This window comes from Telmatherina bonti, assembly GCF_933228915.1.
Source record: "Telmatherina bonti genome assembly, chromosome: 24".
NCBI lineage: Eukaryota > Metazoa > Chordata > Actinopteri > Atheriniformes > Telmatherinidae > Telmatherina > Telmatherina bonti.
The window spans coordinates 3,804,414-3,829,966 of record NC_136633.1 but is presented as its reverse complement, the minus strand read 5'-3'; the positions used below and the strand labels follow the sequence as shown (position 1 = coordinate 3,829,966).

Below are 25,553 nucleotides of genomic sequence, written 5' to 3'. Positions count from 1 at the left end.
GGGGTGTAAACAGGGGCTTTTCTGCGTGACTTTTGTATGTCCTGCCTGTGTATGTGTGCGTTCTCTCCGGGGACTCTGGCTTCCTCCCACACGACATGCATGTCAGGGTTAGTTGCTAATAGTTGTTCATGGAGTTACGACATGTCAGCTGCTTTGGAACAAGCCTCTGTTGAATCACTGCAGAATGACGCCTGCCTGCTGTTCCACCAGCTCTATGAATATCAGGCTCCTCTTGCTACTGAATTATTCTTTATTTTTAAGTTTGTCTGCTGCTGAGTTTACAAGAAAAACTGGTCCTGGTAAGAAGTAAACCATGGCAACACCTGCATTTAACTGGACTCCACCAATCTGACCAGCACCTGTCCATGATGTCCGCCACTGCTTCATTTCCTGCTTGTGTTGTTCTCTCTCTCATAAGGAAGTCGCCTTGGAGAAAAGCATCTGTTAAATGACAGTAGAATAGAATAGAATAGAATAGAATATTTGCAATTGGAACCTCTTAATATATTTAGAACATAAAAAAAATTGCCAGTATTTTCATTTTTATTTTCATTTTCAAGTGTAGTTTGGTTTTTAATTAGGAGTCTACAACATGTTATCTCTAATATTTTTCTTTAAACTCTTCATTAGTTGATATTAATATGTGACGCAAAGCAAGGATCTGTTCAGGCATAGCAGCTTTGTGAGTTTCATTTTCAGTCTGGTCCTGGAGCAGAGGGATCATCTCCTGCTCTGTCTGCAGCTGTGTGAGGACCATAGACTATATATAAAAAGAAGGGTATGTGTAGCTATGCTGTTTACTGAAAATAAATAAAAGATACCAGCTTTCACGTCAGCCTCCAAAAGGTTCCAATAACAGAAAAAGTCATTAGATTTGCTGCTGATTGCTTTTTGTAAAGAAACAAAAAAAAGTTGATAAAAGTATCCAAAAACTCGCTAAATATAGCGACAAAGATGCTAAGCTGGCAACACTAACTTGTAGTTTCTGGAGCCTCTAAGACAAAGGTGTAGAACTCCAGTCCTCAAGGACCAGCATCCTACAGGTTTTTATTGTCTCCATGCGCCAACACACCTAAACCAAATAAAGTTGTTGAATCCATTTCATTAAAATCAAGTGTGTTTGAAAAGGGAAACAAGAAAAATCTGCCTGATACTGGTCCTCAAGGAGTACAGTTTGACACCCCTGGTAGGATGGGAAGAAGAGCCTCTGGCTACCACGCTCCTCTCTTATGAAACCAGATGCCAGTCTGGGTTTGGAAGGCAGACACCTTCTCTACCTTTAAGATCAAGCTGAAGACCTAAGAGGGGTCTAGCCTGCCAGGCTAATACTACTGGGGGTGTCCCATGATGCACTCATCACTTCCTCTTCATCTCTCTGCTCCTCATCATGTCGAAACATCTGATAGTACTGGCATATTAATGTATTTCTGTTCTATCTTCTGGTCTTCCTGGATAAAAACTGCACCAAGTTGGTCTCTCTTTCCTGTGCTCTCCACCCCGACCGGTCCAGCCAGATGGCCGCCCCTCGGCCAAAGGTTTTTCCATCCTGTTAAAAAGGGAGTTTTCTCTTTCCACTGTCGCCTCCAGCAATCTACGGTGGGGGTTTTAGTCAAGATTCAATGTGATCTTTTCCTTAACTATAGGCTATTTGTTGTGTTTGATTGTGTTAAACAGCATTTTTATCATAAAACGATGCCAATTTTCTCATAAACTGTAGGTCTATGTAACAAATACATGACATGTATTGACAGGAAGCGTTTTGGCAACGCACATCTACGTCACTGCGCCAACGGTCGCTCCCGCCAACTGTGAATTCAAACGGGAGTTAGCCCCGCCCCCAAGCAGACATATAAATACCAAGAGCTGCGCTCTCCGCGTCACACCGCCTCTATCACCCGATACTTGAACGTCGGAGGAAGGAGGAAAAGCTGCTGAAAATGGTGAGTCTGGTCGAGGGGAGGTGTTTCAAGAGGCTTCCGTGTGTTGGAGGGAACAGACAGGGTGTTAGGGGGATTTCATGGGAAAAAAACCGTCTAAACTTAACTCTAATCCACGTTAAAAGTGCCAAAAACAACGTAAACACTCGGTTTATTTGCTTTAAAGTGTAGTTAGGGTTTAAGTCTTCCTCCCAGAATGTTCGCAGTTCTTTTTTTAAATTTTTTTTTATACACAAGTGTTGAAGTTGAACTGATGACGCAGTTTGACATGAAAAGTGGAAAAAGTGACTATTAAATAATTAAAAAATGTTCTATTTTAATCCTGTAGCCGTGTTAAAGTAATTTATTTCCAGCCAATGTGGATAACTGTCCGACTGAGGCGTTTTACTGCCGTTTAGTTTACTCAGCCAGCCGTGTCTATGTGGGAGAAAACGCCCTGGATGTCCGTGAACGTTACACAACCTTTTTATTATCTCCACCCTTTGCGGCTGGTCAGGTGACTCAAAAGGTCTGCTGGGTGGAAACTCATAAAAACTGCTCTTTGGTCTGCTTTCATATCTCTCATAAACTGGGATAGTAATATATCATGTAAACCTGAATATTTCCAGCTCCTCTCGTATAAATATCCCATCTACAATATAAAATACTGCACCATATTCACCCAACAAATGGCTGTTTGGCAAAGTTAATAAACACTGATAAGAAATGTAAATTCTGCAACAGTCAAGAAAAAATCCAACATGTTTTTATGGAACGTCATCACACCGCAGGATTCTGGAAACAAAGGGAATTATCTTGCATTAAAAGCCAATCCTACTCTACATCTGGGAGCCAAAGATATTCTTCTATATCATGAAAATAAACCACTCAATATTTATTATATAGTTAACCTGATAATTCTTATTGCTAAATTCTCCAAATTGTGCCTTCCTTTGTTAAATTTCACATTTACTTCTATAAATTCTACCAGTCTATAGAAATAATAGATAAGAAATGCCTTAGATGCATTAATAGAATTAAAACTTATAGAATTGCAATCATTCAGTCAACACCTGAGATTCTTTGAAATGTAATTTTATTGGCTTCTTATCACTTTTATTTCCTCTGCCCCCCCTTTTTCTTCATGTTGACTTGTAACTGTAATGGTATGTTCCAACCTTCATTCAGTCCTGACATGTTGATTTCTACTGAAATAAAACATTGAAACTTCTTCAGTATTAAATGACGGATGGGTGGGAATTGTGTCACAAAGTGAGTCGTTTCCATTTAAAAGAACTTTAACCAGTTTAACAGGAGTGACTAGTCGTGGACTGATGGTACCTGGACCCACATGGTAAAACGGTGTAAGTATCCGCGTCACGTATTTAAACCCGATGTGATGTTTACTGGAGTCTGACATAAAGCTGAGGTTGCAAAGAAAACAACGGGTCATGGATGAAACGTCTCCTGGTGGAGCGCTAAATAAGCCCACACAGCCATAAAACCAGTAAACTTCTCTGGATGAGAAAAATCCATTCTGTCTGAAAGTTATTTTACATGTATGTACATTTCCACACGTGTGGCGTAATCTAGATGGTCGGACCCGCTGTGGGTCTGACACGTGATCTAAGCGTGTTTAAACCCGCAGCTGCCAGCTTGACGTGTCCTCTCCCTCCCCCTGCAGCGTGAGTGTATCTCCATGCACGTGGGCCAGGCTGGCGCCCAGATGGGCAATGCATGCTGGGAGCTGTACTGCCTGGAGCACGGCATCCAGCCCGACGGCCAGATGCCCAGCGACAAGACCATCGGTGGAGGAGACGACTCCTTCAACACCTTCTTCAGCGAGACGGGGGCTGGGAAGCACGTCCCCAGAGCCGTCTTTGTGGACCTGGAGCCGACCGTCATCGGTAGGTCTTACTGGGCGCCAACTGGTCCAACCGCAGGGTAAACATAGCAAGTCTGACCACGCCTCTTTCTGCTGCCCTCAGACGAAGTGCGGACAGGAACCTACCGGCAGCTCTTCCACCCCGAGCAGCTCATCACCGGTAAGGAAGATGCAGCCAACAACTACGCCCGCGGCCACTACACCGTCGGCAAGGAGATCATCGACCTGGTCCTGGACCGAACACGTAAGCTGGTGAGTAAACGTGAAGGTGGTGCGTGTGCTGCCGGACCTGATGTTTGACCGCAGACTGTCCTGCCGCAGGCGGACCAGTGCACCGGCCTCCAGGGCTTCCTCATCTTCCACTCCTTTGGGGGAGGAACCGGCTCCGGCTTCACCTCCCTGCTGATGGAGCGGCTCTCCGTCGACTATGGGAAGAAGTCTAAGCTGGAGTTCGCCGTTTATCCGGCTCCTCAGGTGTCCACCGCCGTGGTGGAGCCCTACAACTCCATCCTGACCACCCACACCACCCTGGAGCACTCCGACTGTGCCTTCATGGTGGACAACGAGGCCATCTACGACATCTGCCGCAGGAACCTGGACATTGAGCGTCCCACCTACACCAACCTGAACCGGCTGATCGGCCAGATCGTGTCCTCCATCACCGCCTCCCTGCGCTTCGACGGTGCCCTCAACGTGGACCTGACGGAGTTCCAGACCAACCTGGTGCCCTACCCCCGCATCCACTTCCCTCTGGCCACCTACGCCCCCGTCATCTCTGCCGAGAAGGCCTACCATGAGCAGCTATCGGTGGCGGACATCACCAACGCCTGCTTTGAGCCGGCCAATCAGATGGTGAAGTGCGACCCTCGCCATGGTAAATACATGGCCTGCTGCCTGCTGTACCGTGGCGACGTGGTGCCCAAAGACGTCAACTCCGCCATTGCCACCATCAAGACCAAGCGCAGCATCCAGTTTGTGGACTGGTGTCCCACTGGGTTCAAGGTGGGAATCAACTACCAGCCCCCCACCGTGGTTCCTGGTGGCGACCTGGCCAAGGTGCAGAGGGCGGTGTGCATGCTGAGCAACACCACCGCCATCGCAGAGGCCTGGGCTCGCCTTGACCACAAGTTTGACCTGATGTACGCCAAGCGGGCCTTCGTCCACTGGTATGTCGGGGAGGGGATGGAGGAGGGCGAGTTCTCCGAGGCCAGGGAGGACATGGCGGCGCTGGAGAAGGACTACGAAGAGGTGGGAACCGACAGCATCGGAGAGGAGGATGAAGGAGAGGAGTACTGAGGCTGGGGCGTCGGTCGAGTCTGGTTCAATAAAGTTTTATTGTTCAGAATTACAAATAAAGTTCAGTCAAGCTGAGTCAAAGTGGTTTGTTTTTGTTTTGTTCAGGCTGAAGCCGTTTGCAGTGAACGTTACAGGCGCGTCGCGGTTTAGCGTGTTAATAATCCCGTCGTTACAGGCGCGTCGCAGTTAAAACATGAACGGCAACATAAACGCAGCTAACGGTCCAAATTAGATTAGTCATGATCTGAAGCGGCTCATCTTCAGCGTCTGTCCAGATGGCGCTTGGTGTCAAACTGGTTCCAGACCAGTACTTCCTCCAGGATGAAATTGGTCGCTGCAGGTTTCATGTGTAACTGGTGAAAGGAAAACCAGTTCCCTGGTTTACTGGGTGGTCTGTTTCTCCACCTTATCATGAAGAGCTGCTGGATGTAAAACTTTTCCTTCCTTCAGACGATCAGCTGGAGATTCCTGCTGCGGTGGCGCCCTCTGCTGGTCTAAACTATACTGGTCTGGAACCAGTTTAAGACCCATCAGATGGGTGAGTGAGCGGCTGAAACTCTTCTGATCCCAGTAAACCCTACTGGCCAGTCAAAGCTCCAGTTTGTTCCACAACTCTTCTCCCAGTAAAGGACAATGCTCTGGCTTCCACCAAGACTCAGCAAATTTATACCGGCGCTGCAACATGCATTAAATAAACCAAAATGGTTAAACTGGTTTCACAAACTGGAACCGCACCAGCAGAACTGGTCCCACCTCTAAGTATAGATTATAGTATTAATACACATGAAGACATGTTGGGAGAATGGATCCCTGTTACAGCTCGGCCCCAGTATGACACCAGTATGATGGTGAGAGGAACACTGGGAAGCCACGTTTTATTGGTTTTTAGGATAGTTTGTGGTTTTCCTGTCCAGTCAGGACAGACGGCGCTTGCTGGTCGTTCCCGTCCAGCTGTCTCATCGCCAGCATGGCGTCCCTGCTAGTACACGCAGAGGTCGGGGAACTTCATCTCGTAGAGCGGCGTTGAGCGAGGAGCCGGCTGTCCGGACGGAGACGGAGGAGGACGGATGATGACATGGAAGACCTGGTCCAGTTTGGACTGGAGCAGCGAGGTCTGCGGAGAGAACGGGTCCATTAGTCTGAGGACTCGTCTGTCCTGACAGCACCGGGGAGCAGGGGCTCCAGTAAAACCAGTTTACCAGTCTCACCCTGGATCCACAGTGAGCAGCGATCTCCTCGAACGGCGCCGTCTGGAAGCGCTCCACCAGCTGCATCCTCCTCCGCTCCTCCTCCTCCACTACGCCGCCATCCTCTGGAGAAAACACCCACACTCAGCTGGCACTGGGAGCAAACCAGTCCAACCTGCTGTCTGGGAGCAAACCAGTCCAACCAGTTGTCTGGGAGCAAACCAGTCCAACCTGCTGTCTGGGAGCAAACCAGTCCAACCAGTTGTCTGGGAGCAAACCAGTCCAACCAGTTGTCTGGGAGCAAACCAGTCCAACCAGTTGTCTGGGAGCAAACCAGTCCAACCAGTTGTCTGGGAGCAAACCAGTCCAACCTGCTGTCTGGGAGCAAACCAGTCCAACCTGCTGTCTGGGAGCAAACCAGTCCAACCAGTTGTCTGGGAGCAAACCAGTCCAACCAGTTGTCTGGGAGCAAACCAGTCCAACCAGTTGTCTGGGAGCAAACCAGTCCAACCAGTTGTCTGGGAGCAAACCAGTCCAACCTGCTGTCTGGGAGCAAACCAGTCCAACCTGCTGTCTGGGAGCAAACCAGTCCAACCTGCTGTCTGGGAGCAAACCAGTCCAACCTGCTGTCTGGGAGCAAACCAGTCCAACCTGCTGTCTGGGAGCAAACCAGTCCAACCTGCTGTCTGGGAGCAAACCAGTCCAACCAGCTGTCTGGGAGCAAACCAGTCCAACCTGCTGTCTGGGAGCAAACCAGTCCAACCAGTTGCAGAGAGTCGCTTACCGATGGCGTTCTTCAGGGTCTGGAAGGTGATCTGCTCGGCCGGAGGGTTCTGGAGAGAAACGTGAACAGAACTGGAACGGGTCGGGACAACCAGGGCAGCGGACCAGTCAGACTGAAAACGTACCTGTGGCGTGTCAGAACCACTCTGAAGGTCCATCTGCAGGGAGACGGCGTCCCCGATGCTCTTCCTCCTGGACAAGCGGTCCTCATCTAGAACAGAACCAAAGTCTAAAACTGGACCTGGGGGTGCCAATCCACATCCCAACCACGTCACACAGAGACTCTCCACTGGGAGGTGGAGGTCACAGCCCGGTACAGCATCTGACCCAGTACAACCCGGTCCGGAACCAGTTATCTGACCCAGTACGACCCGGTCCGGAACCAGTTATCTGACCCAGTACGACCCGGTCCGGAACCAGTTATCTGACCCAGTACGACCCGGTCCGGAACCAGTTATCTGACCCAGTACGACCCGGTCCGGAACCAGTTATCTGACCCAGTACAAGCCGCTCCCGATGCAGTTGTGTGCGGCATGTACCCGAGACCTGCGGCGTGTACCTGAGACCTGCAGCGTGTACCTGACAGCTGCGGCATGTACCCGAGACCTGCGGCGTGTACCCGAGACCTGCGGCATGTACCCGAGACCTGCGGCATGTACCCGAGACCTGCGGCGTGTACCTGACAGCTGCGGCATGTACCCGAGACCTGCGGCGTGTACCCGAGACCTGCGGCGTATACCCGAGACCTGCAGCGTGTACCTGAGACCTGCGGCGTGTACCTCAGAGATGCGGCGTGTACCTGAGACCTGCGGCGTGTACCCGAGACCTGCGGCGTGTACCCGAGACCTGCGGCGTGTACCTGACAGCTGCGGCATGTACCCGAGACCTGCGGCGTGTACCCGACAGCTGCGGCGTGTACCCGAGACCTGCGGCGTGTACCCGAGACCTGCGGCGTGTACCCGAGACCTGCGGCGTGTACCCGACAGCTGCGGCGTGTACCCGAGACCTGCGGCGTGTACCCGAGACCTGCGGCGTGTACCCGAGACCTGCGGCGTGTACCTGACAGCTGCGGCGTGTACCCGAGACCTGCGGCGTGTAACTGACAGCTGCGGCGTGTACCCGAGACCTGCGGCGTGTACCTGACAGCTGCGGCGTGTACCCGAGACCTGCGGCGTGTACCCGAGACCTGCGGCGTGTACCTCAGAGATGCGGCGTGTATCTGAGACCTGCAGCGTGTACCTGACAGCTGCGGCGTGTACCCGAGACCTGCGGCGTGTACCCGAGACCTGCGGCGTGTACCTGACAGCTGCGGCATGTACCCGAGACCTGCGGCGTGTACCCGAGACCTGCGGCGTGTACCCGAGACCTGCGGCGTGTACCCGACAGCTGCGGCGTGTACCTGACAGCTGCGGCATGTACCCGAGACCTGCGGCGTATACCCGAGACCTGCAGCGTGTACCTGAGACCTGCAGCGTGTACCTGAGACCTGCGGCGTGTACCTCAGAGATGCGGCGTGTACCTGAGACCTGCGGCGTGTACCCGAGACCTGCGGCGTGTACCCGACAGCTGCGGCATGTACCCGAGACCTGCGGCGTGTACCTGAGACCTGCGGCGTGTACCTCAGAGATGCGGCGTGTACCTGAGACCTGCAGCGTGTACCTGACAGCTGCGGCGTGTACCCGAGACCTGCGGCGTGTACCCGAGACCTGCGGCGTGTACCCGAGACCTGCGGCGTGTACCTGACAGCTGCGGCATGTACCCGAGACCTGCGGCGTGTACCCGAGACCTGCGTCGTGTACCCGAGACCTGCGGCGTGTACCTGACAGCTGCGGCATGTACCCGAGACCTGCGGCGTATACCCGAGACCTGCAGCGTGTACCTGAGACCTGCAGCGTGTACCTGAGACCTGCGGCGTGTACCTCAGAGATGCGGCGTGTACCTGAGACCTGCGGCGTGTACCCGAGACCTGCGGCGTGTACCCGAGACCTGCGGCATGTACCCGAGACCTGCGGCGTGTACCCGAGACCTGCGGCGTGTACCTGACAGCTGCGGCGTGTACCTGACAGCTGCGGCGTGTACCTGAGACCTGCAGCGTGTACCTGAGACCTGCGGCGTGTACCTGACAGCTGCGGCGTGTACCTGAGACCTGCGGCGTGTACCTGACAGCTGCGGCGTGTACGGCGTGTTGAGGCGTTCACAATGTGGAGCGAAGCTGCTTCCTGTCAGGGCCTCGTAGATCGTTGACTGAACGAACAGCAACGCTTCGTCCACCTTCAGTTCAGCATCAGGCAACCTGACACACACACACACACACACACACACTCAGAGGAGTTTCAGCCTGCAGGAATGATAATTGGACAGTTAAACACCCAACATGTCCTCCGTATGCCTGAGCGAGTCCTGAGCAGCGTCCAGTGGAGAGAACCCGACCTGACCAGTATGCAGGACACAGTCAGACCGCCAGAGACCGGCGAGCTGATGTGGGGACGCAGCGCAGATCTAACGTCAGAAAGCATCATGGAGCATGTGTCCAGTGGAGGTACGGACACGTGGCGGACACGTGGCGGACAGGTGGAGGACACGTGGCGGACAGGTGGAGGACACGTGGCGGCCAGGTGGAGGACAGGTGGAGGACACGTGGCGGACAGGTGGAGGACACGTGGCGGACAGGTGGAGGACACGTGGCGGACAGGTGGAGGACACGTGGCGGACAGGTGGAGGACAGGTGGAGGACACGTGGCGGACAGGTGGCGGACAGGTGGCGGACAGGTGGAGGACACGTGGCGGACAGGTGGAGGACATGTGGCGGACAGGTGGAGGACATGTGGCGGACACGTGGCGGAAAGGTGGAGGACACGTGGCGGACACGTGGCGGACAGGTGGCGGACAGGTGGAGGACACGTGGCGGACACGTGGAGGACACGTGGAGGACACGTGGAGGACAGGTGGCGGACAGGTGGCGGACAGGTGGCGGACACGTGGCGGACAGGTGGCGGACAGGTGGCGGACACGTGGAGGACACGTGGCGGACAGGTGGAGGACACGTGGCGGACACGTGGAGGACACGTGGCGGACAGGTGGAGGACACGTGGCGGACAGGTGGAGGACACGTGGCGGACAGGTGGCGGACAGGTGGAGGACACGTGGCGGACAGGTGGAGGACACGTGGCGGACAGGTGGAGGACACGTGGCGGACAGGTGGAGGACACGTGGCGGACACGTGGCGGACACGTGGCGGACAGGTGGAGGACACGTGGCGGACAGGTGGCGGACAGGTGGCGGACACGTGGCGGACACGTGGCGGACAGGTGGCGGACACGTGGCGGACACGTGGCGGACAGGTGGAGGACACGTGGCGGACAGGTGGAGGACAGGTGGCGGACAGTGTGGAGGACACGTGGCGGACAGGTGGAGGACAGGTGGCGGACAGTGTGGAGGACACGTGGCGGACAGGTGGAGGACACGTGGCGGACAGGTGGAGGACACGTGGCGGACAGTGTGGAGGACACGTGGCGGACACGTGGTGGACAGGTGGCGGACAGGTGGAGGACACGTGGCGGACACGTGGCGGACACGTGGCGGACAGGTGGAGGACACGTGGCGGACACGTGGCGGACACGTGGCGGACAGGTGGAGGACACGTGGCGGACAGGTGGAGGACACGTGGCGGACAGTGTGGAGGACACGTGGCGGACACGTGGTGGACAGGTGGCGGACAGGTGGAGGACACGTGGCGGACACGTGGCGGACACGTGGCGGACAGGTGGAGGACACGTGGCGGACACGTGGCGGACACGTGGCAGACAGGTGGAGGACAGGTGGAGGACACGTGGCGGACAGGTGGCGGACACGTGGCGGACAGGTGGAGGACACGTGGAGGACACGTGGCGGACAGGTGGAGGACACGTGGCGGACACGTGGCGGACACGTGGCGGACAGGTGGAGGACACGTGGAGGACACGTGGAGGACAGGTGGCGGACAGGTGGAGGACACGTGGAGGACACGTGGAGGACACGTGGCGGACAGGTGGAGGACACGTGGCGGACAGGTGGCGGACACGTGGCGGACAGGTGGAGGACACGTGGAGGACACGTGGAGGACACGTGGCGCACAGGTGGCGGACAGGTGGAGGACACGTGGAGGACACGTGGAGGACACGTGGCGGACAGGTGGCGGACACGTGGCGGACAGGTGGCGGACAGGTGGAGGACACGTGGAGGACACGTGGAGGACACGTGGAGGACACGTGGCGGACAGGTGGAGGACAGGTGGAGGACACGTGGCGCACAGGTGGCGCACAGGTGGCGGACAGGTGGAGGACAGGTGGAGGACAGGTGGAGGACACGTGGAGGACACGTGGAGGACACGTGGCGGACAGTGTGTGTGTGTGTGTGTGTGTGTGTGTGTGTGTGTGTGTGTGTGTGTGTGTGTGTGTGTGTGGTTACCTGGGTTTGTCTCCCAGGACGTCTTCAGGCAGCAGGTATGGAGCTTCCTTTTGGCGACTTTCTATGACCTGCAGACACACAACAAACACGCTCTGCACGCTGCTACACACACACCTTCACTCCTCGCGGTCACACATCTGCTCACCTGCATGGCGTGCTGGTGGAGGCGTGGAGGAGCGCCGAGCTGAGACAGCAGGCGGAGGAAGGCGGCACAGACGGCGTGAACGCCACAACGGTTGAACACTGACAGACTCTCCTGATTGGACAACGCTACGTCCTGAACAGGTGGTCACACAGCAGTCAGTAAGAGACGGCGAGGTGTGTTCCCACCGCCAGAGGAGCTCCACCCACCTGCAGGGCCAGAACCAGTCGCACCAGGTCCACCAGTACCTCCTCGTTGGCCAGTTCCACACTGAGAACCGCCAGCAGGGTGAAGAGCGCTTGGTAGTGGCTGCGTCCACTGCTGTCCTCTTTACAGGCCAGGTAGACGTGTCTGTAGAGACGCTGAGCATGCTGCGTGGACACACACACACACACACACACACACACACACACACACACACACACACACACACACACAGCGTTTAGGAGAACACATGAACATTTAGAGGCCAACAGGTGAGGCAGCACTCACCTTCCTCATGAACAGGTTGTCCTGTCGGGAACACCTGTCCTCCTTCAGCTCCAACACTGACACATCCAGCGTCACGCTGTGGACACACAACCATGAACCCCTTTAATATAAACACAGGTGCTGCAGCGACACACGTTTACCGCTAGATGGCACCGCCGTGCCGTCTGTCTGAAAGTGTGACCTGGCTGGGACGAGTCTGGCAGCATTGTGGCGCCGGTCGATGAGCGAGATGAGGATGGACAGAACCAGCAGGCGGATCTCCGGATCCTCCATCAGGGTGAAGGACAGCAGAGGCTCCAGGAAGGAGGAGGGCAGCGCCGTCAGCAGGTTGCTGCTCTCATATCGCTCCGACACCTGAGGAAGAGGAGGAACTCTGTTGAACAGAACCTCCTACAGAAACTTCATGTATTGTGAAAGTGATGCAGCAGGTTCCCGTGAAGCTGAACAGGACCGGTTTACCGCCGTCTTACGCCACCTTTCCTTCTAACACTCAGCTTGGGAACTGAAGACACTGATTGTTGAACCGGTGTGGGTGGAATTCAGGGTTGATGTACAACTCCAGCTGCTCAGCAGTCTGGTGTCTCCGTTGCAGGATTACACTTCACAATGTGCCACACGTTATCAGTATGAGACATATCTGGGATCAGGATCTGGAATTACACTGGCTCAATCTGAAACTTCTCACCTGGAGGAGCGACTTGAGCAGCATCACCTGGATCATCCTGCTGCCTTCAAACCTGAGACCACAGACATCGGGTTATACATGCTGGATATTCAGCATGTGTTGGAAATGTCATGCAATGGTGACGAGGTCACGTCGTAAGTAAGGAACGTGGTAACTGAGTAACATGGTAACTAGGTGACGTGGTAACGCAGCAACGTGGTAACTAGGTGTAGTAGTAATGAGGTAAGATGGCAACGTGGTAACTAGGTGTAGTAGTAATGAGGTAAGATGGTAACGTGGTAACTAGGTGTAGTGGTAATGAGGTAAGATGGCAACGTGGTAACTAGGTGTAGTGGTAATGAGGTAAGATGGTAACATGGTAACTAGGTGTAGTAGTAATGAGGTAAGATGGTAACGTGGTAACTAGGTGTAGTAGTAATGAGGTAAGATGGCAACGTGGTAACTAGGTGTAGTAGTAATGAGGTAAGATGGTAACGTGGTAACTAGGTGTAGTGGTAATGAGGTAAGATGGCAACGTGGTAACTAGGTGTAGTAGTAATGAGGTAAGATGGTAACGTGGTAACTAGGTGTAGTGGTAATGAGGTAAGATGGCAACGTGGTAACTAGGTGTAGTAGTAATGAGGTAAGATGGCAACGTGGTAACTAGGTGTAGTAGTAATGAGGTAAGATGGTAACGTGGTAACTAGGTGTAGTGGTAATGAGGTAAGATGGCAACGTGGTAACTAGGTGTAGTGGTAATGAGGTAAGATGGCAACGTGGTAACTAGGTGTAGTGGTAATGAGGTAAGATGGCAACGTGGTAACTAGGTGTAGTAGTAATGAGGTAAGATGGTAACGTGGTAACTAGGTGTAGTGGTAATGAGGTAAGATGGCAACGTGGTAACTAGGTGTAGTGGTAATGAGGTAAGATGGCAACGTGGTAACTAGGTGTAGTGGTAATGAGGTAAGATGGTAACGTGGTAACTAGGTGTAGTGGTAATGAGGTAAGATGGCAACGTGGTAACTAGGTGTAGTGGTAATGAGGTAAGATGGCAACGTGGTAACTAGGTGTAGTGGTAATGAGGTAAGATGGCAACGTGGTAACTAGGTGTAGTGGTAATGAGGTAAGATGGCAACGTGGTAACTAGGTGTAGTGGTAATGAGGTAAGATGGTAACGTGGTAACTAGGTGTAGTAGTAATGAGGTAAGATGGCAACGTGGTAACTAGGTGTAGTGGTAATGAGGTAAGATGGCAACGTGGTAACTAGGTGTAGTGGTAATGAGGTAAGATGGCAACGTGGTAACTAGGTGTAGTGGTAATGAGGTAAGATGGCAACGTGGTAACTAGGTGTAGTGGTAATGAGGTAAGATGGCAACGTGGTAACTAGGTGTAGTGGTAATGAGGTAAGATGGCAACGTGGTAACTAGGTGTAGTGGTAATGAGGTAAGATGGCAACGTGGTAACTAGGTGTAGTGGTAATGAGGTAAGATGGCAACGTGGTAACTAGGTGTAGTGGTAATGAGGTAAGATGGCAACGTGGTAACTAGGTGTAGTGGTAATGAGGTAAGATGGCAACGTGGTAACTAGGTGTAGTAGTAATGAGGTAAGATGGTAACGTGGTAACTAGGTGTAGTGGTAATGAGGTAAGATGGCAACGTGGTAACTAGGTGTAGTGGTAATGAGGTAAGATGGTAACGTGGTAACTAGGTGTAGTGGTAATGAGGTAAGATGGTAACGTGGTAACTAGGTGTAGTGGTAATGAGGTAAGATGGCAACGTGGTAACTAGGTGTAGTGGTAATGAGGTAAGATGGCAACGTGGTAACTAGGTGTAGTGGTAATGAGGTAAGATGGCAACGTGGTAACTAGGTGTAGTAGTAATGAGGTAAGATGGCAACGTGGTAACTAGGTGTAGTGGTAATGAGGTAAGATGGCAACGTGGTAACTAGGTGTAGTAGTAATGAGGTAAGATGGCAACGTGGTAACTAGGTGTAGTGGTAATGAGGTAAGATGGTAACGTGGTAACTAGGTGTAGTAGTAATGAGGTAAGATGGCAACGTGGTAACTAGGTGTAGTAGTAATGAGGTAAGATGGCAACGTGGTAACTAGGTGTAGTGGTAATGAGGTAAGATGGCAACGTGGTAACTAGGTGTATTGGTAATGAGGTAACATGGTAACGTGGTAACTAGGTGTAGTGGTAATGAGGTAACATGGTAACGTGGTAACTAGGTGTAGTGGTAATGAGGTAACATGGCAACGTGGTAACTAGGTATAGTGGTAATGAGGTAAGATGGTAACGTGGTAACTAGGTAACGTGGTAACGTGGCAAAGAGGTAACTAGGTGTGGTGGTAATGAGGTAAGTTGGTAACTAGGTAAGATGTTAACGTGGTAACACTGTAAGGAGGTAACATGGTAACTAGGTGACATGGTAAGATGGTAACAATGTAAGATAGTAACGTGGTGACATTGTAATGTGGTAACATGGTAACATTGTAACATGATAATCAGGTGACGTGGTAATAAGGTTAGATGGTAACATGGTAACGAGGTAAAATGGTAAGAAGGTAACATGGTAACTAGGTAAGATGGTAATGTTGTGACATTGTAATGTGGTAACATAGTAACATGCTAACTACGTAACGTGGTAACATGGTGACACTGTAATGTGGTAACATGGTAACATAGTGATGAGGTAACGTTGTAACATAATAATGTGCTAACTAGGTAACATGGTAACAACGTAAGATAGTAACGTGGTGACATTGTGATAACGTGGTAACGTGGTAACATGGTAACATGGTAACGACATAAGATAGCAACGTGGTGACATTGTAATGTGGTAACGTGGTAACATGGTAATGTAAGATACTAACATGGTGACATTGTAATGTAACATGGTGACATTGTAATGTGGTAACATGGTAACATAGTAATGTGCTAACTAGGTAATGTAATAACATGGTAACGATATAAGAGAGTAACGTGGTGACATTGTAACGTGGTAACTAGGTAATATGGTAACGTGGTAACATGGTAACAAGGTAAAATGGTAATGTGACGTTGTAATGTGGTAACATAGTATTGTGCTAACTAGGTAACGTGGTAACATGGTAAAGATGTAAGATAGTAACATGGTGACATGGTAACGTGGTAACATGGTAACGACGTTGGATAGTAACGTAGTGACATTGTAAAGTGGTAACTAGGTGATGTGGTAATGAGGTAAGATGGGAACATGGTAACTAGGCAATATGGTAACATGGTAATAAAGTAACATGGTAACTAGGTAGGATGGTAACGTGGTAACTAGGAAAATGGTAACGTGTAACACGTGGTAACGACGTAACTAGGTGTAGTGGTAACATGGTAATGAGGTAACGTGATAACTAGGTGACGTGGTAACGAGGTATGATGGTAATGTGGTGACATTGTAATGTGGTAACAAGGTAACTAGGTGGTGTGGTAACATGGTAACAAAGTAATATGGTAATGTGGTAACGTTGTAATGTGGTAACTAGGTGATGTGGTAAGATTGTAACGTGATAATGAGGTAAGATGCTAACGAGGTAACATGGTTACAAGGTAAGATGGTAAAATTGTAACATTGTAATGTGGTAACGTGGTAACAAGGTAACTAGGTGGTGTGATAACATGGTAACAAGGTAAGATGGTAATGTGGTAACACTGTAACATGGTAACTAGGTGATGTGGTAACATTGTAACGTGATCATAAGGTAACATGGTTACAAGGTCAGATGGTAACGTGGTAACAAAGTAAGATGGTAAAATTGTAACATGGTAACAACATAAGATAGTAATGTGGTGACATTGTAACATGGTAACTAGGTGCTGTGGTAACATTGTATCGTGATAATGATGTAAGATGGTAACGAGTTAACATGGTTACAGGGTAAGACGGTAATGTGGTGACATTGTAATGTGGTAACGTGGTAACTAGGTCACGTGGTAATGTGGTAACGGTACCCGGCATTAGGCGAACCCAGGGCAGGATATATTCCAGGAACAGGAATCTTTCCCATGATGAACAGCATGACCTCTGACCTTTGATAGACAGGAAGTGTGTTGGCAAAGGACCCTGCAGCATCACAGAGACACCAGATGGATGAAAACATCCCGACAAGATTGACTCAGTGGAAAATGAAACAAGCTGATGGGTCTAACCAATGGTTTTGATGACGGCATCCTGCAGCATTTTCTCCTGAGTCGAGGTGGTTCTGCGTCTCCCGGCGTTGTCATAGTAACCGGTCAGCTGGTAGTCGACGCTCTGCCGGAGCTGTCGGAGTAAGGTGTTGAAGACCTCCAGGACTGTGGGACCTGCAGGATAAAGCAGAGCTGCAGTGGAAACAGCTCCGGGTCTCGGCGTGGACAGTTTAAACGTGTGTTTATGTGCTGACCTACAGATCCGGCTGCTTCTATAACAGCAGCTTCAGACAGAACCTCCACAATCCCGGCTCGGACCGAAGCCGGACTCCTGCTGTTGGCATCCAGGTGACCCAGCAGCTGCTGGATGACCAGGTGGGAGTGCTGGGACTGCCAACAGGAATGGAAACAGTTCTTACAGGTGAAATAAAGCTACTGGATGGACAACCAACAAGGACATAAAGACAATGAGAGAAGTCAACTTCAGTGATTGGCATTTTCTTCTGTGTCTGATCCAGAAACCATTTTAATAACAAATGAGTCATTTTCTAAAGTTCTTTTTCCTTCGTCTGGAAAGACGCTTTTAGCTTTTCCCCCCAAAGGGGTCACCAGCTTCCAACCACCCAGCCGGTGTGGAAGCTCTAGTCGTATGGTTGTACTCTGTTATCTGCTTCACGCCGGACGGCTAACGCCTGCTTTTATCCAGGCTTGGCCCTCAGAGACTTGCAGCGTAGAGGAACAGGACTCGAACCGCCGACTGTCAGGTCACAGGACAACCAGCTTTACCACCTAGGGCTGAGCCACCCTGGAAAAAAGCTAAAAATCATTTTTAAAAATCTCTTTCAGGAGGTGTAAAATGTTTGCAACCATCCGTCACTGCTACAAATTCAGACACTGTAGTCGACCAACCAGAGATGTTTCATAGAAACTTTGTCCAGTTTTACTTAAATTCCATTTGGTAAATAACCGATAGTCTGCAGAATTACTGCCATCTAGTGGTGAGGATGGGTATAGCACAGCTGTGAGTGTACAGTGGACGTCGGAGGACATGAAGATAATCTGTGGATCCAGTCACGATGTGCTACCTACAGGTGTACTGTCTTTTTCCAGGGTGCTTTAAGTTGTTTCTTAAGCTTATTACACGTGACAAGTCCGACATTTTTGTTGTTTTTGAGGCGGCAGGACAAAACGCCGTCATTTTCCTCTTGTGGTTTGGGACTTTCTGCAGCTTGTTCTGAACACATCAGCTGAGCAGAGCTTTCTTCTCATGAGGCATCCACGTGATTGGTTCGACGTTTAGAGCATGTGCTGTTACCATGTGAAGGGAAACTGTTTTTTCTGGTTTACCGCTGCAGAATACATGGTTGTAATTATGAGCTGAACAAATAGATCTGCACAACTCAACACCTGCACACATGAAACTTCTCGCTCAGGACAAACTGACCTGGACAAATTTTTCTCTGTCAGGTTGTGATGGCAGTTGCCTCATCAGGGAAGTCCAGACTTCCCTCTCTCCACCTCATCTGGCTCCTCTGGATGTGGAGGAGCAGTGGCTCTACTCTGATCTCCTCCTGGATGAGCTTCTGTCTCTGAAGCCCAGAGGAAGAAATTCGGCTGATTGTATTAATGATGTGGTTCTCTGAGTCTACAGCCGGTGAGTTGAGGGTAGGAACTTGGATGGACGGTAAGTCCAGATCCTTCTTCACCAGGCTAGCCTGGTGCAGACCTGCACCGACCCTCCAGTAGATCTCCCGATCTCCCTTCAGTCCTGCCAAGACCTCGATCAACACAAACTCCTCAACTTGGGGCAGGACTTGATCCAGAGAGGACACTTCCCTCACAGTAGGAATCTGTAGATAGACACTGATTTTTGTGGATTTTTCGGTGCATTAGTTGGATTTTCAGTCCTTACTGGTGAAAAATGATTGCTGGAGGTTTCCTTCCATCTGAGGAAGACTTAAATGAGTCCAGGAAGACGTGAGGTGGATGTTTAACCCGAACAAGCAGCTCAGTCCGTTACATGTTAAACAGGAACTGTGAGGAGGATGTAGTTTATGTCTGTGGTGCATCAGAGCGTTGGACCAACCTGGATGGAGTACATGATGATCTGAAAACAGCGGACAGCAAAGCCTCGTCCCTCCCACAGACTGCGGCTGTCCAGGTGCCTGGAAACACGCATGTTGAGCATTCAGAACTTCAGGAAGTAAAGCCTGCTGTCAGGTCACTGGTTCAGGACCAGACCGGTTCTCCCATAAGAACTGGTTCAGGACCAGACCGGTTCTCCCATAACAACTGGTTCAGGACCAGACCGGTTCTCCCATAAGAACTGGTTCAGGACCAGACCGGTTCTCCCATAACAACTGGTTCAGGACCAGACCGGTTCTCCCATAACAACTGGTTCAGGACCAGACCGGTTCTCCCATAACAACTGGTTCAGGACCAGACCGGTTCTCGCATAACAACTGGTTCAGGACCAGACCGGTTCTCCCATAAGAACTGGTTCAGGACCAGACCGGTTCTCCCATAACAACTGGTTCAGGACCAGACCGGTTCTCCCATAAGAACTGGTTCAGGACCAGACCGGTTCTCCCATAACAACTGGTTCAGGACCAGACCGGTTCTCCCATAACAACTGGTTCAGGACCAGACCGGTTCTCGCATAACAACTGGTTCAGGACCATAAGAACTGGTTCAGGACCAGACCGGTTCTCCCATAACAACTGGTTCAGGACCATAAGAACTGGTTCAGGACCATAAGAACTGGTTCAGGACCAGACCGGTTCTCCCATAACAACTGGTTCAGGACCATAAGAACTGGTTCAGGACCATAAGAACTGGTTCAGGACCAGACCGGTTCTCCCATAAGAACTGGTTCAGGACCATAAGAACTGGTTCAGGACCAGACCGGTTCTCCCATAACAACTGGTTCAGGACCACACCGGTTCTCACATAACAACTGGTTCAGGACCATAAGAACTGGTTCAGGACCAGACCGGTTCTCCCATAACAACTGGTTCAGGACCATAAGAACTGGTTCAGGACCAGACCGGTTCTCCCATAACAACTGGTTCAGGACCACACCGGTTCTCACATAACAACTGGTTCAGGACCATAAGAACTGGTTCAGGACCAGACCGGTTCTCCCATAACAACTGGTTCAGGACCATAAGAACTGGTTCAGGACCAGACCGGTTCTCCCATAACAACTGGTTCAGGACCAGACCGGTTCTCACATAACAACTGGTTCAGGACCACACCGGTTCTCACATAACAACTGGTTCAGGACCACACCGGTTCTCACATAACAACTGGTTCAGGACCACACCGGTTCTCACATAACAACTGGTTCAGGACCATAAGAACTGGTTCAGGACCACACCGTTTCTCACATAACTGGTTCAGGACCATAAGAACTGGTTCAGGACCAGACCGGTTCTCCCATAACAACTGGTTCAGGACCATAAGAACTGGTTCAGGACCAGACCGGTTCTCCCATAACAACTGGTTCAGGACCATAAGAACTGGTTCAGGACCAGACCGGTTCTCCCATAACAACTGGTTCAGGACCATAAGAACTGGTTCAGGACCAGACCGGTTCTCACATAACAACTGGTTCAGGACCATAAGAACTGGTTCAGGACCACACCGGTTCTCACATAACTGGTTCAGGACCATAAGAACTGGTTCAGGACCAGACCGGTTCTCCCATAACAACTGGTTCAGGACCATAAGAACTGGTTCAGGACCAGACCGGTTCTCCCATAACAACTGGTTCAGGACCATAAGAACTGGTTCAGGACCAGACCGGTTCTCCCATAACAACTGGTTCAGGACCATAAGAACTGGTTCAGGACCAGACCGGTTCTCCCATAACAACTGGTTCAGGACCATAAGAACTGGTTCAGGACCAGACCGGTTCTCACATAACAACTGGTTCAGGACCATAAGAACTGGTTCAGGACCAGACCGGTTCTCACATAACTGGTTCAGGACCATAAGAACTGGTTCAGGACCAGACCGGTTCTCCCATAACAACTGGTTCAGGACCATAAGAACTGGTTCAGGACCAGACCGGTTCTCCCATAACAACTGGTTCAGGACCATAAGAACTGGTTCAGGACCAGACCGGTTCTCCCATAACAACTGGTTCAGGACCATAAGAACTGGTTCAGGACCAGACCGGTTCTCACATAACAACTGGTTCAGGACCATAAGAACTGGTTCAGGACCAGACCGGTTCTCCCATAACTGGTTCAGGACCATAAGAACTGGTTCAGGACCAGACCGGTTCTCCCATAACAACTGGTTCAGGACCATAAGAACTGGTTCAGGACCAGACCGGTTCTCCCATAAATACTGGTTCAGGACCATAAGAACTGGTTCAGGACCAGACCGGTTCTCCCATAACAACTGGTTCAGGACCACACCGGTTCTCACATAACAACTGGTTCAGGACCATAAGAACTGGTTCAGGACCAGACCGGTTCTCACATAACAACTGGTTCAGGACCACACCGGTTCTCACATAACAACTGGTTCAGGACCACACCGGTTCTCACATAACAACTGGTTGAGGACCAAACCGGTTCTCACATAACAACTGGTTCAGGACCACACCGGTTCTCACATAACAACTGGTTGAGGACCAAACCGGTTCTCACATAACAACTGGTTCAGGACCATAAGAACCGGTTCTCCCATAACAACTGGTTCAGGACCATAAGAACTGGTTCAGGACCAGACCGGTTCTCCCATAACAACTGGTTCAGGACCATAAGAACTGGTTCAGGACCAGACCGGTTCTCACATAACAACTGGTTCAGGACCATAAGAACTGGTTCAGGACCAGACCGGTTCTCCCATAACTGGTTCAGGACCATAAGAACTGGTTCAGGACCAGACCGGTTCTCCCATAACAACTGGTTCAGGACCATAAGAACTGGTTCAGGACCAGACCGGTTCTCCCATAAATACTGGTTCAGGACCATAAGAACTGGTTCAGGACCAGACCGGTTCTCCCATAACAACTGGTTCAGGACCATAAGAACTGGTTCAGGACCAGACCGGTTCTCCCATAAATACTGGTTCAGGACCATAAGAACTGGTTCAGGACCACACCGGTTCTCACATAACAACTGGTTCAGGACCATAAGAACTGGTTCAGGACCAGACCGGTTCTCACAGAACAACTGGTTCAGGACCATAAGAACTGGTTCAGGACCAGACCGGTTCTCCCATAAATACTGGTTCAGGACCACACTGGCTCTCACATAACAACTGGTTCAGGACCATAAGAACTAGTTCAGGACCAGACCGGTTCTCCCATAAATACTGGTTCAGGACCACACCAGTTCTCACATAACAACTGGTTCAGGACCATAAGAACTGGTTCAGGACCAGACCGGTTCTCCCATAAATACTGGTTCAGGACCACACCAGTTCTCACATAACAACTGGTTCAGGACCATAAGAACTGGTTCAGGACCAGACCGGTTCTCCCATAACAACTGGTTCAGGACCATAAGAACTGGTTCAGGACCACACCGGTTCTCACATAAGAACTGGTTCAGGACCACACCGGTTCTCACATAACAACTGGTTCAGGACCATAAGAACTGGTTCAGGAGCAGAGCGGTTCTTACAAGAGAACTGGTTCAGGACCAGAACGGTTCTCACATAAGAACTGGTTCAGGACCAGAACGGTTCTCACATGAGAACTGGTTCAGGACCAGACCAGTTCTCACATGAGAACTGGTTCAGGACCAGACCGGTTCTCACATGAGAACTGGTTCAGGACCATAAGAACTGGTTCAGGACCACACCGGTTCTCACATAAGAACTGGTTCAGGACCACACCGGTTCTCACATAACAACTGGTTCAGGACCATAAGAACTGGTTCAGGAGCAGAGCGGTTCTTACAAGAGAACTGGTTCAGGACCAGAACGGTTCTCACATAAGAACTGGTTCAGGACCAGAACGGTTCTCACATGAGAACTGGTTCAGGACCAGACCAGTTCTCACATGAGAACTGGTTCAGGACCAGACCGGTTCTCACATAAGAACCGGTTCGGGAGCAGAGCGGTTCTTACATAAGAACCGGTTCGGGAAGGAGCGGTTCTTACATGAGAACCGGTTCAGGAAGGAGCGGTTCTTACATGAGACCTGGTTCAGGACCAGAGCGATTCTCACATAAGAACTGGTTCGGGAGCAGAGCGGTTCTTACATAAGAAACGGTTCGGGAGCAGAGCGGTTCTTACATGAGATCTGGTTCAGGAGCAGAGCGGTTCTCACATGAGAACTGGTTCAGGAGCAGAGTGGTTCTTACATGAGAACTGGTTCAGGACCAGACCGGTTCTCACATAACAACTGGTTCAGGACCATAAGAACTGGTTCAGGACCAGACCGGTTCTCACATAACTGGTTCAGGACCATAAGAACTGGTTCAGGACCAGACCGGTTCTCCCATAACAACTGGTTCAGGACCATAAGAACTGGTTCAGGACCAGACCGGTTCTCCCATAACAACTGGTTCAGGACCATAAGAACTGGTTCAGGACCAGACCGGTTCTCCCATAACAACTGGTTCAGGACCATAAGAACTGGTTCAGGACCAGACCGGTTCTCACATAACAACTGGTTCAGGACCATAAGAACTGGTTCAGGACCAGACCGGTTCTCCCATAACAACTGGTTCAGGACCATAAGAACTGGTTCAGGACCAGACCGGTTCTCCCATAACAACTGGTTCAGGACCATAAGAACTGGTTCAGGACCAGACCGGTTCTCCCATAAATACTGGTTCAGGACCATAAGAACTGGTTCAGGACCAGACCGGTTCTCCCATAACAACTGGTTCAGGACCACACCGGTTCTCACATAACAACTGGTTCAGGACCATAAGAACTGGTTCAGGACCAGACCGGTTCTCACATAACAACTGGTTCAGGACCACACCGGTTCTCACATAACAACTGGTTCAGGACCACACCGGTTCTCACATAACAACTGGTTGAGGACCAAACCGGTTCTCACATAACAACTGGTTCAGGACCACACCGGTTCTCACATAACAACTGGTTGAGGACCAAACCGGTTCTCACATAACAACTGGTTCAGGACCATAAGAACCGGTTCTCCCATAACAACTGGTTCAGGACCATAAGAACTGGTTCAGGACCAGACCGGTTCTCCCATAACAACTGGTTCAGGACCATAAGAACTGGTTCAGGACCAGACCGGTTCTCACATAACAACTGGTTCAGGACCATAAGAACTGGTTCAGGACCAGACCGGTTCTCCCATAACTGGTTCAGGACCATAAGAACTGGTTCAGGACCAGACCGGTTCTCCCATAACAACTGGTTCAGGACCATAAGAACTGGTTCAGGACCAGACCGGTTCTCCCATAAATACTGGTTCAGGACCATAAGAACTGGTTCAGGACCAGACCGGTTCTCCCATAACAACTGGTTCAGGACCATAAGAACTGGTTCAGGACCAGACCGGTTCTCCCATAAATACTGGTTCAGGACCATAAGAACTGGTTCAGGACCACACCGGTTCTCACATAACAACTGGTTCAGGACCATAAGAACTGGTTCAGGACCAGACCGGTTCTCACAGAACAACTGGTTCAGGACCATAAGAACTGGTTCAGGACCAGACCGGTTCTCCCATAAATACTGGTTCAGGACCACACTGGCTCTCACATAACAACTGGTTCAGGACCATAAGAACTAGTTCAGGACCAGACCGGTTCTCCCATAAATACTGGTTCAGGACCACACCAGTTCTCACATAACAACTGGTTCAGGACCATAAGAACTGGTTCAGGACCAGACCGGTTCTCCCATAAATACTGGTTCAGGACCACACCAGTTCTCACATAACAACTGGTTCAGGACCATAAGAACTGGTTCAGGACCAGACCGGTTCTCCCATAACAACTGGTTCAGGACCATAAGAACTGGTTCAGGACCACACCGGTTCTCACATAAGAACTGGTTCAGGACCACACCGGTTCTCACATAACAACTGGTTCAGGACCATAAGAACTGGTTCAGGAGCAGAGCGGTTCTTACAAGAGAACTGGTTCAGGACCAGAACGGTTCTCACATAAGAACTGGTTCAGGACCAGAACGGTTCTCACATGAGAACTGGTTCAGGACCAGACCAGTTCTCACATGAGAACTGGTTCAGGACCAGACCGGTTCTCACATGAGAACTGGTTCAGGACCATAAGAACTGGTTCAGGACCACACCGGTTCTCACATAAGAACTGGTTCAGGACCACACCGGTTCTCACATAACAACTGGTTCAGGACCATAAGAACTGGTTCAGGAGCAGAGCGGTTCTTACAAGAGAACTGGTTCAGGACCAGAACGGTTCTCACATAAGAACTGGTTCAGGACCAGAACGGTTCTCACATGAGAACTGGTTCAGGACCAGACCAGTTCTCACATGAGAACTGGTTCAGGACCAGACCGGTTCTCACATAAGAACCGGTTCGGGAGCAGAGCGGTTCTTACATAAGAACCGGTTCGGGAAGGAGCGGTTCTTACATGAGAACCGGTTCAGGAA

The 25,553-nt window shown here is 50.9% G+C and overlaps 2 protein-coding genes across 2 annotated transcripts in view; one reads left to right on the top strand and one right to left on the bottom strand.

Annotated features, from left to right (window-relative positions):
* Window positions 1–1,866: 1,866 nt before the first annotated feature.
* Window positions 1,867–5,172, top strand: LOC306773784 (tubulin alpha chain-like). Its single transcript, XM_079263686.1, has 4 exons — window positions 1,867–1,940; window positions 3,601–3,823; window positions 3,905–4,053; window positions 4,123–5,172. The coding sequence occupies exons 1-4, from the start codon at window positions 1,938–1,940 to the stop codon at window positions 5,095–5,097; spliced, it is 1,350 nt and encodes a 449-aa protein (XP_079119812.1). The 5' UTR covers window positions 1,867–1,937; the 3' UTR covers window positions 5,098–5,172.
* Window positions 5,173–6,076: 904 nt separating this feature from the next.
* LOC306773996 (protein EFR3 homolog B-like) overlaps window positions 6,077–25,553 on the bottom strand; it is a gene marked incomplete at both ends in the record, with an annotated part of 315,574 nt that continues 296,097 nt past the window's right edge. The window contains 15 exons of the mRNA XM_079263961.1: window positions 6,077–6,211; window positions 6,306–6,409; window positions 7,069–7,117; window positions 7,193–7,278; window positions 9,227–9,360; window positions 11,514–11,581; window positions 11,659–11,790; window positions 11,865–12,026; window positions 12,148–12,223; window positions 12,329–12,501; window positions 12,833–12,884; window positions 16,795–16,906; window positions 16,993–17,145; window positions 17,226–17,361; window positions 19,058–19,136. Of these exons, the coding sequence (XP_079120087.1) occupies window positions 6,077–6,211; window positions 6,306–6,409; window positions 7,069–7,117; window positions 7,193–7,278; window positions 9,227–9,360; window positions 11,514–11,581; window positions 11,659–11,790; window positions 11,865–12,026; window positions 12,148–12,223; window positions 12,329–12,501; window positions 12,833–12,884; window positions 16,795–16,906; window positions 16,993–17,145; window positions 17,226–17,361; window positions 19,058–19,136 (1,651 nt within the window). The remainder of the gene's footprint in view (window positions 6,212–6,305; window positions 6,410–7,068; window positions 7,118–7,192; window positions 7,279–9,226; window positions 9,361–11,513; window positions 11,582–11,658; window positions 11,791–11,864; window positions 12,027–12,147; window positions 12,224–12,328; window positions 12,502–12,832; window positions 12,885–16,794; window positions 16,907–16,992; window positions 17,146–17,225; window positions 17,362–19,057; window positions 19,137–25,553) is intronic.